At 38.2% G+C, this 14512-nt stretch overlaps 3 protein-coding genes across 8 annotated transcripts; 1 reads left to right on the top strand and 2 right to left on the bottom strand.

Annotated features, from left to right (window-relative positions):
* The first annotated feature begins 294 nt into the window (after positions 1 to 294).
* Positions 295 to 3866, top strand: LOC111495829 (E3 ubiquitin-protein ligase RING1-like). 6 transcript variants are annotated; one of them, XR_002720358.1, is made up of 4 exons: positions 295 to 1635; positions 2346 to 2501; positions 3217 to 3387; positions 3541 to 3866. XR_002720358.1 is itself a non-coding variant. In XM_023146025.1 (2 exons), the coding sequence occupies exon 1, from the start codon at positions 487 to 489 to the stop codon at positions 1624 to 1626; it is 1140 nt and encodes a 379-aa protein (XP_023001793.1). In that variant the 5' UTR covers positions 295 to 486; the 3' UTR covers positions 1627 to 1635; positions 3541 to 3866. The 6 variants fall into 6 exon arrangements, 2 of the variants coding, with proteins under 2 accessions (XP_023001793.1, XP_023001794.1); XR_002720359.1 differs by having other exon boundaries at positions 3217 to 3395; XR_002720361.1 differs by lacking the exon at positions 2346 to 2501.
* Positions 3867 to 5114: 1248 nt separating this feature from the next.
* Positions 5115 to 8876, bottom strand: LOC111495815 (dolichyl-diphosphooligosaccharide--protein glycosyltransferase subunit STT3B). The gene is made up of 6 exons (XM_023146006.1): positions 7701 to 8876; positions 6624 to 7160; positions 6032 to 6486; positions 5809 to 5931; positions 5642 to 5701; positions 5115 to 5451 (listed from the first exon to the last, which is right to left on the bottom strand). The coding sequence occupies exons 1-6, from the start codon at positions 8637 to 8639 to the stop codon at positions 5322 to 5324; spliced, it is 2244 nt and encodes a 747-aa protein (XP_023001774.1). The 5' UTR covers positions 8640 to 8876; the 3' UTR covers positions 5115 to 5321.
* Positions 8877 to 10044: 1168 nt separating this feature from the next.
* On the bottom strand, positions 10045 to 14335 carry LOC111495830 (succinate--CoA ligase [ADP-forming] subunit alpha-2, mitochondrial). The gene is made up of 7 exons (XM_023146027.1): positions 13940 to 14335; positions 13102 to 13311; positions 12683 to 12853; positions 12131 to 12254; positions 11585 to 11646; positions 10676 to 10757; positions 10045 to 10497 (listed from the first exon to the last, which is right to left on the bottom strand). Exons 1-7 carry the CDS (start codon positions 14174 to 14176, stop codon positions 10358 to 10360), a joined length of 1026 nt encoding a protein of 341 aa, XP_023001795.1. The 5' UTR covers positions 14177 to 14335; the 3' UTR covers positions 10045 to 10357.
* Positions 14336 to 14512: the final 177 nt, after the last annotated feature.

Below are 14512 nucleotides of genomic sequence, written 5' to 3'. Positions count from 1 at the left end.
TATCTAAATTATAAAATTTTATTATTTTTTTTAAGGGTTTAGGCTATTAATATTATTTTTTGAAAAATATATTTTTTAAGGATAAAAAAGTTTAAAGGTATTAATATTGGAATATCATGTTATTTTTTAACATTAGAAAAAAAAAAGAAAAAAAAAAGCTAATATTTAGAAATTTTAAAATACTTTTGAAATAAAATTTATTTTAAATTTAAAGATATTAATTTTTTTAAAAAAGTTTTTTTATATTAATTTAGAATATATTTAAGTGCGTAGAAACAATTAATTATTACCCAATTTCCTCGCGAAAAAGAATTTTGTAAAAAGGAAAATAGAATCTGCTAATCTCTTCCTCCGGTCTTCCTCGCTTCCTTCTCCGCATCACTCGCGCTCGAATTTCATTGCACCTTTCTCCATCCCTCCTTCTTCTCCTCCTATCGCTAGAGCTTGAGAAAAAATCTACAATCTCAGGTTTCAGTTTTTATCGGAATGTCATCGTCCGGCGGTAACTTTGGCGACGGAGCTGGCGGTGGCGCCGCCTCGCATGGCCCTCAGCTCTTCTTCTGCTATACGTGCAATCGTACGGTAACAATTACTCCCTCATCATCCTCCGATCTTTTGTGCCCCAACTGCAACGATAGCTTCGTTGAAGAAATGGATAGTCCAAACCCTAACCCTAGCCTTGTTCCCAATCCTTTCCTCTCCTTCACATCCGAGGCATTTCCGCCGTTCAGCTCCGGTGGCGGTGGAAATGGCGGTGGAAATGGAGGTTTCCCGATTATATTCTCCACGACATCATCATCCGGTGGCATTGGCGGTGGCGGTTCTATGATGAATGATCTATCGGCGCTATTGGGAGGCGGTTCTCATCGGTCGTCGTCCTTGCAAGACCCTGACGATTTTAGTCCCTTGCTCTTCCTCCAGAACTATCTTCAAAGCGCTAATGTTCAATTGGTAATCCAGAACGCATCGGGAGAGGCGTTTCATCCCTCTTCCAATTTCAATCTTGGAGATTACTTCTTCGGCCCCGGCCTCGAGCAGTTGATTCAACAACTTGCTGAAAACGATCCGAACCGTTATGGAACCCCTCCCGCTTCAAAGTCGGCGATTGAGGCACTTCCAAATATCAAAATTACGGAGGAATTGTTGGCCTCAGATTCTTCCCAGTGCGCTGTGTGTAAGGATACGTTTGAGCTCAACGAGGAGGCGAAACAGATGCCTTGCAAACACATATATCACGCAGATTGTATCATTCCATGGCTGGAATTGCATAATTCTTGTCCGGTATGTCGATATGAATTGCCCACAGATGATCCCGATTACGAGCAAAGGAATCGTGGGACTTCAGCTCCTAATCGAAGTCAAAGCGAAAGTCAACCCTTTGGTGATTCTTCTGTCCGTGGGGAATATGTTGGTGGAAGCGATCCTAATTCCGACGAGAATTCACCGAGTCAACATGAGCGGAGGGTTAGGAGGATAGCATTTCCTTGGCCATTCAGAGGTTTTGGTTCGGCCGCTGAGACTAGTAACAGCGGAGGTGGCAACAATAGTGGAAATAGCGACGAACCTAGCTCCAGAAATAGGGGAAATCAGAGCTCTTCAGAGCCCATGCAGGAAGATCTTGATTGATGATTACTGGTATTACAACTCAATTTATTTTCTTCCCTTTTGAAATGTTATCAATCTAGTTTATACAAACGTTGATATAATTCTTGTTGATTTCAGTTTTAATTCATTTGAACAATTTTGTGGTCCACTCTCTGAACATTTACTTGGGATGGATTAACCCAACATGTGCAATCCCGTTACTCCTGCCTGCTCTTGCCAAGTTATTTCTTGTATTCATTTTTTAGTTTTTTTTTTTTTTTAAAACGATTGATACTGATTATTCTTTAATGCCCCTTAATTAAAATACATCCACGGAGTGTTTATTAGTCCTCCGTTTGATTTCTATCGGCCTTTAAGATAAGACATGTTTGGTTAAGCATCTTAAACATCTATCTTCAATATCCATTATTGTCAGTAAGGACCTTTACTATGTCTACATATTGCTGAATGCTCAATTTGTTGGGTCTGTGAATCTATTTTCTGGCCTAGCAGACATTTAGTAATATGAGCTCACTAAATATTTCAAATTTTAGAGCACTCTTCTCTCCAGTTCCCTCCCTAGAATTCTTCCTTTGTTCTTGTTGGTTTTAAGAAGCCTTTCTTCTCCCTAATCGCTGGTTGTGAAACATGAGTTAAATTAGTCAAATTATTAGTGAACAAGGAAAAAGACACTCTCTTTGTCCTTCGACATCTATGTAGAGCTTAAAGATCTTAACCGTTGCCTGATTTTGTGTCTTTAGGTATTTGAATGGTACTACGAAATGAGAGTCATCCACAAATCACCATGTCCATGCCTTGGCAATATTTATGTGTGATAAGATTTGAAGAATGAAATCAGATACAATAAGAGCAGGACTTTGAATGAATTTGGAGTTGTATTAGATATGGACCTCTGGGTATTTGTATCTCAATCCTTTATTGACTATTTTGCAATAAACTTTTCATTAATTTTTCCATCGAGAGAGCTAACATAATTCTTTTTTTTTTTTTTTTTTTTTTTTTTTTTTTTTTTGCAATTTATCTTATGAGCTTGGTTAAATTTCCCTCATTGTCTTATGCGTTTGTCAAATAATTTATATTGCTTTATGAATCTTGAACTCATTTTTCTCCAGCATGCACGTTTCCCTACCTGAAAACATCAAAAAAGTTTTATGCTTATGTTGCCTGTATGTGAAGTGACTATGGAAAATAGCAATCGACCCTTTTTCTTTTGATCTCGTTTAGGTTGGATGGAGTTCAGATACTATATAAATAGGCTCAAAAGTACCTCCTGGGTCGCAGCTGAATATTTGTTTTAAAACTTTTTTAGGAATTGACAATTTTAATGTAGTCTTTTATATTTACACACATTCATAAGGTGAGAAACTTCACCCTGTTTAATGCCATGCTCAGATTTTTGTTATGATTTGTAGCCTAGCTGTTATCAGGTAGTCTTATCTGTGGTGTTGCTAATAATGCTTCTCATCTTCGTTCACATTAAAAAAAAAAAAAAAAAAAAAGAATAAAAACAAGACTTTTCTTTATCAGTGTCCTGAAATTTGGTGAGAGCATGTGCTTAATCTTTGAACTGTTTGTCAGTCAATGAACGTGTTCAATTGATTTTCTGAACAGAACTGTACCCCCACCCCCAGCTTCTCTATTCCTTGGTTTGATTTCGGTATTGCTGGCATGAGGAACCTCAATGGTTCGGAAGGCCGTTGGTTTCAGTCGAAGTTGATATTCTCCGTGAGAAATTTCTGCATATGCACTTTTACACAAGTCCTAACTACCAAATATTAGAAGGTTAAATGGTAGTTTTTCCTTTTGGTTTAGACGTTTTTCTGACTTATTTCGATTTGGAGTTTCTAGATTTTATGGAAAATGTAAATTGTTTGTCTGATGCAGTGATTTCATAAATTCTGTACAACTAAATGTCTTCCTTTCATTCTTTGGCAGGTGTTGCAAGTGATTTGAATCTGGAACCATTACTGAATATAGAAAACATCCTTGTATGTTAATTATTCGAGTTTTTCGATTTTTGAAATTTGACTATAATAATCCGTAGGTAAAGGTCCTTCGATCTTCTATTTCCTTCTATTTCCATTTCAGAGCTCAGAATTCTTTGTAGATTAAGGAAGTTATGTGCATTATTTTGTTTGCGAAGGTCTGTAATACTTTGGCTTCTCCGGGAACCATTTCATGTATTGAAATGTTGTCTGCCTCACATGTGGCTTTTCTGCACTTGCCTTTGTTGGTTTAGTTTACATTGAAAAGTGATTTCATACTGTTCATTTGTTTATCAATCAACTCATCTCTCCCTCCCCCTCAGGACATCCTCGTCGCTCATCGAGCTGAGGAATCCGATGTTTCAAGTTTGGGGCTGGCTGGATGGGAAAATAACGGTAAGAATAAGTATATTGATTCAGAAAACTACTATCATCTGTATAGAGTTGCCTACATTCTAGGTTTTGGTAACGGCAATTGCACAACTTCATCTTTGCTAGATTTTCCCATTTTTCCTAATTCAGAGGATGGAGATTTAATGCCCTTAAGTTCACGTTACAGCTGCTCTCTTTCTTTTTTTTTTTTTTTCTTCTTCTTCTTTTGATAATTTAAAAAATCATTCGGTTTTATAGCGTTGTTGAAGTGCAGGAAGACACAAGTTCACAGAATCAACGGATTTTCAAATTTTATAAACGAGGGATATATCTGTTATATTAAGCATGATTTTGTGGGTTTAACGAGGTTGAAATATTACTAAGCTCGTCATTATTAGTCATGTACTCTTCTTCTACAAATACGTTAGAAATCACCAATCTCCATAATGGTATACTACAATGGTATGATATTGTCTAATTTGAGCATAAACTCTCACGACTTTGCGTTAGTGGTGTTAGAAATCACCAATCTCCATAATGGTATACTACAATGGTATGATATTGTCTAATTTGAGCATAATGACTTTGCTTTGAGCTTTCCAGAAGGCCTCGTACCTAAAGAATAATGGTATACTACATTGGTATGATATTATCTAATTTGAGCATAAACTCTTACGACTTTGTTTTGGACTTTCCAGAAGACCTCATACCAAAAGATAATAGTATTCCTTGATTATAAACCCGTCATTTTCTAAAATTAGTTGATGTGGGATTTTCATTATAAACCCATCATTTCCTAAAATTGATGTTGGTGTTGGGATTTTCATTATCCAACCAGTAGGTTATATACTTTCATTTAGATTCATAAAAGTTCATCGGACTTTCATCATCCAACAAGTGAGTTATATACTTTCATTCATAAAAGTTTTCGGACTTTCATCATCCAACAAGTGGGTTATATACTTCCATTCATAAAAGTTTTCGGGTTATATACTTTCATCTGGCGATGGAGAGAGCAATAAATGGAAGCTACATCTTGATAAACACTTATACCTGTGCTTAAGGTTATTATTTGTTGTCATGAAGTCTCCATGAAAATCATGAAAATCATGAAAATATGTTTGGATTGACTTTTAAGCGTTTAAAAACTACTTTTAATGAAAGAGCTTAGTAATATTTAAGTCAATGAGAACTCCATCAAATATTGACGCATTCAGTACTACCTCTCAAAGTTGTAAGCAAAATTCCGGTTTACTTTGTCTCCCTAGAAGAATAACACTATTTCAAAAAACTCTCGCTCAGTGTTGTACCTCACTTGTTGTGTAGCCGTTCCAAAGAGGGGAGGGGCGGAAAGAGCAATCACCACCTGTTATTGGGTGGTTTGACTCTATAAATACGAACTATCCAATTAGATGTGGTGAACGCCTCTTCCAAGTGCTCAAGTTTGATATCTTTGTTTCCAATTTCAACTCCTCTGGCACGATCATACCTGCCATCATACAGAAACCATGAAGGCCATCAACGCACCACACAACTGCAAAGTACACATCTCCACCAGTCCAAGCTTATTATAGTAAACACCGAGACATAAACCTCCGACCTCAAGGGAAACAGTACTAAGAGCTACGCTCATATTAGCCAATTTCTTTAGACTTAATGGTGATAGATTCTGAACTTACCCAGGAGGCTTGCCATATTCTGTTACTAGCTCTCCGAACCGATAATATGAAAGCTTGTACCTGGTACCACGGAACAGAATATCCACATTACCTCATATCAGGAGATAAAAAAAAAGGTAACAAAGTACACATACACATGAATCATCTTCCAATACCAAGAAACTTACATTAGACAATTCAACATCTTCGGGGCTGCCCCTTTGTCGACTCGATATTCTCCATTTACCAGATAATCGGGCTCTTTAATTACAGGGAAAACGCCACCTCCAATTCTCACCATCCACAAAAATCTATTATGATATACAATCCCCATCAAATAAGACATCTCATTTCCTACTCAAAAAACAAAACCATTCACTAGAAAGGGGAAAAAAGGTGAAATACCCTTACTTGTTAATATCATCTGATGAATAGCCGGTAACACCACCAAAGACAACTAGCACATAATCGACATCGAGTGATCTCATTATTTCATATGCATCATCTTCGTAAGAAGACATTGCACGCCCAACAGTAGCAATGTGTGTGTTATTCCAGGTATTGTTGTCAACGATGACAGTTCTGTTTCCCATTGCTGTGATCTGGTAACCATAATCCCACCATGACATCACCTTAGCGTCTTGAGGGGTATTCTGTCTGAGCCAAAAGTATGCCTCACGGTAGTCATCAAAGATAACCCTGTTCCCATGCGCACCCCTCGCAGCCAAGACAATTGATGGAGATGAATAAGCTTCTGAGGTGACCCATGTACAATGGGTCACATACCTTGAAAGCAAGTAAAAAGCACCAACGAGTAATGCAATAGCACCGTTCTTTTGGAAAGGCGGGGATTGATCAAGAGATCCCTGTTGAAAGCATAGGTAATTAGTCAAGAGTATTAATGTAAGCATGGGAATTGAACAATTCAATGCCAATTAAGATTGGATACGATTAAAAACTGTATAAGCCTACCGATTAGGAAGAAAAACAAAGCTGGACTTACCTTAGAGGAACCCTTCACATTGCTGGCTCCTTTACCAGAACTAATCTGAGAAGCCTTTCGTTTAGCCCTCACTAACTGGGTCAGGTTCTTAATTGTAGCAGAGACAGCTATGGAACTGATAAGACATACTGCAGGTGTAGCAACAAGAATTAACCTTACCATAACTCCAGCAAAGTACATGCTAGTGAGACCGTACATGACTATGAAAATTGTTGCATCGGACAAGCGTTTGAAGCAAAAATAGAGACCAGCTGGGAAAAGGAAAAGCAAAATGTGGAAGTCAAACATGAAAGATGACCAAGCTGTGGGTTGATGCTCGGAGACAGAGGCTATAATAGGTATGTGATCTTTCGCATACGTCGGATCCAAAAGAGAATAAAACCGGCCAGCCCACGGGGATATATACCCAGATGCAGTGCCAACTCCCAAAGCAACACTACCCACAGCAACTGCACTAGTAACGGTGATCTTCAGGAAGGATTGAAACAGTTTGGTATCACTGAGCATGTACTTCACCCAGTCCAAGAAGTAAAATACCTGTAAGAGAGGTTAATTAGTTCAATGAATGACATGACATGCATTCTGAGAAACCATAAACACTTCTTCTCTTCACTGCGTAGTTCCGACCGAGGTAACCATTTTTTCATACGGGTAAAAGAAATAGTGTATAAGATAAGATTAAAGACAAAGTTAGCTAAAGCAATCCTTGTATCATAACACCACCAACAACAAGAACAACGATAAACTAAATAAATGCCCGCCTCAACGCTAGCTTTCGACTGCGCAAGGATTTTCCCCGTGTAGAGCTTTGCACCTAGGTGCATTATCATTGAGTGCCCAAGACCCCGACCAATGGGATCACTCCTTGAGCAACAACATAAATACTCAACATTGAAACGTTCCTTTGGCTACTATTGGAATCAAATTTTAGTTCTTTTACCTTCGCTCAAGACGATGCCACACTTCATCATATAACAACTTGGAGAATACAAAATAATTTATTCCGCTGCCGCTAACAGATGATATTACACAATAGAAAATAACAAAGTCAACAAAGAGATAATGAAGAATTAGAACCTGAATCAAGAAGAAGACGCCCATTGCAGCCATATGCTCCCCAGACTGAACATGCTGAAAACCAACGAATCGAATTTGCATGGCAAGCAACATTCCCAAGATATACATACAATTATACGCCACATACAATCGCATTGAGTATCTTCCCGTTATCAGAAGAACAAGCACATAGAGTGGAATAAGGTTAATTATAAATACATAGCCACCCCAGGCCGAAACCATGTAAAAGTACCCAAAAGCGGAGGATAGAGCCCAAGCAAGGGATCCAGTATTCACCGCCTTTACGAATAGATAGAATGTCAACAACAACGCAAAAATGGCGACACCTTCATTATCGTACGATCCCGCAACAGATCTCGAAATGTAACCTGGACAAATAGCTATCAAAGCGGCTGCAACAAGCCCAGCCCCCGAGTCCCAGATTTCTTTACCGAAAAAGTACGCAACCAATGTGGTATTTGATGCGAAAAATGGAGCTGTCAATACACAAACCTCACGAATATGCACAGCGAACTTCAGAAACCGCAGCCCCCAGTAGATAATAGCGGCCGTGACCATAAGCCCAGGATAGAGCGTCCCGCCAATGATTCGACCAAGAGGATACCAACTCTCAGAATCAAACCAATTCCAGAATTCGTAAAAGCCCTTCTCCGTGAGGAAGAGCGTAGTTCGGTAATTGAAGTAGGGATCAAACTCATGGATCATGGATTCATACCGGAGAACACTGAAGAGCCTAGTAATGAAGGCCAGTACATAGACGAGGAAAAGGATTGAGACTCGGATCAGAAGCTCCTGTTGCTTGGTCTTGAGCTTAAGTGATTTGAGAGACAAACTGTTAAACAGATCAGATTTAGCATTGGACGTCATGGTTCCAGAATTGCTCGGATTATTCGATCCAGATTTAGCAGAACCATTGACAGGCTCGATCTTCCCAACCATGATTGGAGATATTAAAGAAAAATGTGATAATGATAAGGAAATTGAAACACGGGTCAACGCTACGAATTTCCCATGGAAAAGCAAATGAGAAATGGAAAAGTTTTTCGAGTGGAGAAATGGAGCAAAACCCTAAAACAACAGAATGGACGGAGAAAAGGCAGAGCTGAATCCAGAGACGATGATACTAAAGGGGGAAAGAGGGGAGAAAGGATTGCATCAAAATGAATTATACTGAATTTGGTTTGCCACCAGATGATGACGAGTTGCAGATACTCTTGTTTTGAATTTTCGGAATGGGCTCAATTGGGCTTTAACAATGTTTGGGCTTCTTTTTTTTTTTTTTTTTTTTTTTTTGAAGAATACAGTTTGCTTATCTGTGCATTAAAAAAAGGACCGATTCCAAATTAAATTGACCAATCTCGTTAAAGGTATCATAAATAGTTGAGTGCATGGCTTTTTGAGTGAAGATGAGAAAGGCATTGTATAGACACGTTTGAACCATGTTCGTTGCTCTAGGCCCCGTATATGATTGATATAATTATTAGGTAGTGGGGATTGACATTCTATGCAATGAAGATATTATCTAAAAAGATTTGAGTGGTCTTAATGTTTTCTTCTCCTCTTATTCTTCATTGGACGGTTAAGATGGATTTCTGCCTTTTTTGTAAATGAAAGTCATGCTTGCTTTGCCGAGGCCTTTACTTTATTTGCCTCTTCCTCGGATGAAAAAAGAGGCATGAGATACATTGGAAAAATTCTGAAGGTAGGTCGATCATGTAAAGCAAGTAACGACTCCATACACCAAATTGGAGGTGATGAAGATGGAGTTGGAGGGTATGTCCGACTACATCACACGTGTAACAAATAGTGGTGAACCCACTCAAGAGACCGACAATAGAGTTATTTTTGCCAATCATTCCAAATATAGTCCATGAGGGGAAACATAATGACTTATAAAATTACAAAACAACTTCATTTGATTCATATGGATATATTTTTTACATATCCATATGGTCGAGGGTTGATCAGTCAATACGATGTGTTTTGGACATTATAACAAATTTACCGATCTAAACCACGACTAAGCTCAGTAATTTCATCCATTTCAAGTTGTTTAATCAATTAATTATATTTCTCAACTTAAGAGCCCAGGAAGTTACGAATATCATCAAGCTACAATCTTGCCACAACATGGGTGATCAATAGCACGTTTTTCATACTGTATCGAACCCCATTGCGACGGTGCTAGCAGTCGTTGCAGTGTCTAGTTTGCATTTTGAACCAAGATCCCTTCATTGCTTCATTTAAAAATATTCCGTCCCAAGAAGTTAATAAATTGGATTTTTACACTACATAACGAAAAACTGGAGAGAAACGATAAATCTCCCCAGTTCAAGCCAAATCCTGATAATACAACTTGAATCTAACATATATATATTCAGAACAAATCCAAATAGGAGTCAAACGATGTCGGTGGTATAACTTGATATCGAACAGAAATTGAATCTAAAACAAAGTATCTCTATAAGTGAGTTTTAAAATGAATCTCCAGCAGCTAGAGGCTCTAAAACTCAAGACATTGAACGCCTCAAAAACTATGTCAACAGCGAAAAGTTGGGTACCTTATTGAAAATTTTACACCATTTTAGGTGGAAGTAGGAACTCCAAGTTTTGTGCCAACATGGAAATGTGGAACTCTGAAATCTGTTGCTTTCAGTTTAACTAACGAGGCCTCTCTGTTTGAAAACATCGAGCATCGTAACGCCAATTTTCGCAGGTGACTCCACCACTGTTACTCCAGCTTCTCTTAGAGTCTTGATTTTGTCTTGGGCTGTACCTTTTCCACCTGAAACAATGGCTGCAAAATCCAAATGCCACGAAATATTACCATTTTATTATCAACACAATGTATGCAGAAACTAGAGAGAAACCATTACATATGAAGGGTTAGCCAGCAATGAAGGCAAACAATCGAAACAAACACTATGTATACGAGTTAACATATCGGGAACTAATCAATCTAAAAGTTTACGTACCACCAGCATGACCCATGCGACGGCCTGGAGGAGCAGTTAGGCCAGCAATGAATGCAACAATAGGCTTCTCAGTCCCACTTTCCTGTTATGACACAATAAACTCTTCAAAAGTAGAACATATGTAGCAGTCTGTAACATCACTCAGTCAGCAATTCTAATCCATTTGAATAATCAGTTACAATGACCACATTAATCCTTCCAAGCGACAGAGACAAAGCAATATGAATCAAATTTGTAGCTAAACTGCAACTTAAAATGGAAATTTAGCTCATTTTACTTTCACATTAGAAGTAATAGCAGCAAGGATAAACGTGAGTATCTTAGTGTAACGGCCCCAAGCCCACTGCTAGCAGATATTATTCTCTTTGAGTTTTCCCTTTCGAGCTTTCCCTCAAAGTTTTAAAATATGCTTGCTAGAGAGAGGTTTCCACACCCTTATAAAGAATACTTCGTTCCCCTCTCCAACCGATGTGGGATCTCACAATCCACCACCCTTCGGAGCTCAGCATCCTCGCTAACACTCGTTCCTCTTTCCAATCGATGTGGGATCTCACATTTAGGAAGCCAATGCAAACATAATCTGATTCAAAACGTCCTACTAAGAGCCAATGCAAGTCTTGATTTCGCAGCAGTAACCTTAATGCAATTAAGCATTGGACGAGGTACTATGTTATTCAAGTGTAGCTCATATGATCCATGTCACTCCTGGAATGTCACAAAAAACTTGAATATAAAATATGCGTAAGACAGTTCAGGAGATACTTTACAGCAACACCTTTGAAGGGGATTTTAACAAATCTAGAACTAATCAATAAAAGTAGCAATGGACTTGCAAGTTTTTGATAGTGATGAGTGACGAATATAAAATATGTTCAGAAAGCTAAACCAATTATAAAAAAAGGACAAAACCTTTATCAAAGCAGCAGCATCTTCTTCAGCAGTCCCACCTATTTCTCCAATTAGAACAATACCTGAAATGCACAAGGCATCATATCAGATTCTGGAGATCAATATCCCTTTCTTTTTTTTATTAATATTTACCAGAGCCAAACTAGAACAAGCGGAGGAAAGAAATAATAACTATCATTGTTCTCCATCTCTAATCCAGCCAGTTCATTACCATCCATTCATAACATTTTACATTGTTGAATATTCACAAGCTTCCCAGTCTATTCTCTTAACTCCAAATAAAAGGATATCTAAACTTATAAAACCATGGTCATTTACTTCCGAAATATCAACCTACAATGGGATAAGAAACACAAACCTGATCTTACAGGCCAAAATCTTGAGGAGGACGGCGATAAGAGAAATTAAAATTGCATTAGATAGACTAAAAGAGATAACGCAAATATTTATTATACCCCGTGCATCAGGATTCATAATTTTTTTCCCAAATAGAATCGTGCAGTCAAAAATTGGAATAAAAGACCACTAAATCGAAACACAAATTACCTTCTGTCTGAGGATCAGCGAGAAACTTCTCGATGCAATCAACAAAGTTAGTCCCATTAAAGGGATCCCCTCCAATACCTACGCATGTGGATTGTCCAAGGCCAACGGCAGTTGTTTGAAAAACCTAAAGGGCATATTAGAAATTGCAAAATTAAAATTAAAGTACTAGAGGTATCGAAATATTCTTAAAAAACAGTTAAAAAATCAAAATAGTAAAATACAGAAGAGAGACATAGTCCCATCCACAAAAAAAAAAAAAAAACAACAACAACAACAGCAACAACAACGGATGTATACTTCAGTAAGCTTAGTGTAATATCAATAAGGACAAAGAAGAGTAGAGAAATTTCACAACGGTAAGAGCAGGTATCATGTTTTGCTGATACCCATAGACCAGCTCAACATGCTCTTGTCTTCTATGTGAAAAAATCATAAAAATAAAATGTGGTACCTGATAAGCATATGTGATCTTTTCAACAAGTACTTTTCTTAAATAAAGAATGTTACGAGTGAATCTATTGCTTGATTTAGATGACAAAAATTAGAACTCACCGCCTCATAGGTCAAGGTACCAGATCGTGACACAATGCCAATGCGCCCAGGTTTGTGGATATATCCAGGCATAATTCCAATTTTACATTCTCCAGGCTTGATAATGCCAGGGCAATTAGGGCCAATCAATCTAGTTTTGGTTTGCCTGTTTAAAGCAGCCTTAACTCGCACCTGAAATTAATATTTATTATACGTTCTTAGCATTTTGAATAGGAGGCTGAATGAACTAACTCATCCATAGATTTGATCCGTGCAAATAGTCAACATGCATGTAATATATCTGTCACAATAACTTTCACTTGGAATGCAAAATCTAAACACTTAAACACTTCAATAAAACACTTCCAATCACTACTGAAGCCAGTTAGCTGGAACAGGACAAATTTTGGTTAAGTCAAGTTTTATTTTTTTTTACTAACCATGTCATGCTGTGGGATCCCTTCCGTTATACAAACAACGAGATCTAACTCAGCTTCCATCGCCTCCAATATTGCTGCTGAAGCAAATGGCGGGGGGACGTAAATAACTGATGCATTGGCCTTTGTTTCAGCTTTAGCATCAGCAACTGTGTTAAAAACAGGAAGGCCCAAGTGTTCTGTTCCACCCTTCTTCGGCGTAACACCACCAACCTAACTCAACAAACAGCATGATTTAAGAACTGGTGGTCTCCACTTTTATCAACATACATTCGAAAAACAAGAAGAATCAACAGAATTTCGGGAACCTATAAACAAAGAAAACTGTGAACGCCTGGCTTTAAAAGTCAGATTATACTGCATAGATAAGCAGATAAAAGTGGAAGAAATTTCAACTGAATGTACACTAAAATAAGACAGTTAGTCCAGATCCCATGAGCTCAAGTACGCGACAAAAACATTGCACATAGGCCACGAGAATCAAGCCAATACGTGCAGCTAAGAAATGACAAGGCACATCCATTTTTGGGTCCCAGTTCATTTCTAACCTGTATGACGAGTAAGCTCACTGTCCGGCATGAAGCCAGATCCGTCACGTACAGTGTTTTCCCATAACAAAATTGAATTGCAGATCAAATATATAGTAGTATCACACTTTTCTATTCGTAGGACAATCATTTCATAATACCTTACCATTTCTGAGAACGAAAAGCGGGAAATTTATGGGGTCAAAAACTTTCAAGAGTCTATTAAATTACATGTGGAAATCTTTCTAAAAACTGAATAACATTAATCTCAACATTAAAAGACATCACGCTACACCATTGAACAAGAGATATACCATTTTGGTGCCATACTCGATGGCCTGCTCTGTATGAAAGGTACCGTTTTTACCAGTGATCCCTTGACAGATGACGCGAGTGTTCTTATCAACGAAAACTGCCGGCGGAGGCGGAGGAGCAGCTGCGTAATGCCGAATCTGCGACGCCGCCCGCGAAAACCCAGCTGATGATGAAGATGAAGAAATTTTGCGATTAATGGCCGATCCTATAAGCTTGGAAACAGCTTGGCGACCCATCGTATAGCTTCGATTTGCTTCTCTTTTCGACGCAGCAGCCTTCTTCCGAGTATCACGAACCCAGAATTATGCTTCCTCCTTCTCACTCGCCCCCTCTCCCGCTTTCTTTTTACTTTTCTTCCTTTTCTATTTCCCTCTTCTCTGCCTTTCTTCGCGTCCCTTTCTGGTTTTTCTACGCCGGTTGGGTTTAGATGGGCCGTTCCGTATTTACGATTTGGATTGTTTTGCTCTCTGAGCTCGCATTTTGTGGCTAATTGGGCCTTCTATTTTAGGCCCATCTTCGATGTTTGGCCAAAAAAAGAAAAAAATTACGATAAATATTTTTAAAAATCACAA

Source organism: Cucurbita maxima, unplaced genomic scaffold (genome assembly GCF_002738345.1).
Source record: "Cucurbita maxima cultivar Rimu unplaced genomic scaffold, Cmax_1.0 Cma_Scf00021, whole genome shotgun sequence".
NCBI classification, from domain to species: Eukaryota; Viridiplantae; Streptophyta; class Magnoliopsida; order Cucurbitales; family Cucurbitaceae; genus Cucurbita; species Cucurbita maxima.
Note: the sequence above shows the minus strand (reverse complement) of the source record. Positions and strands in the feature narration are given on the sequence as shown.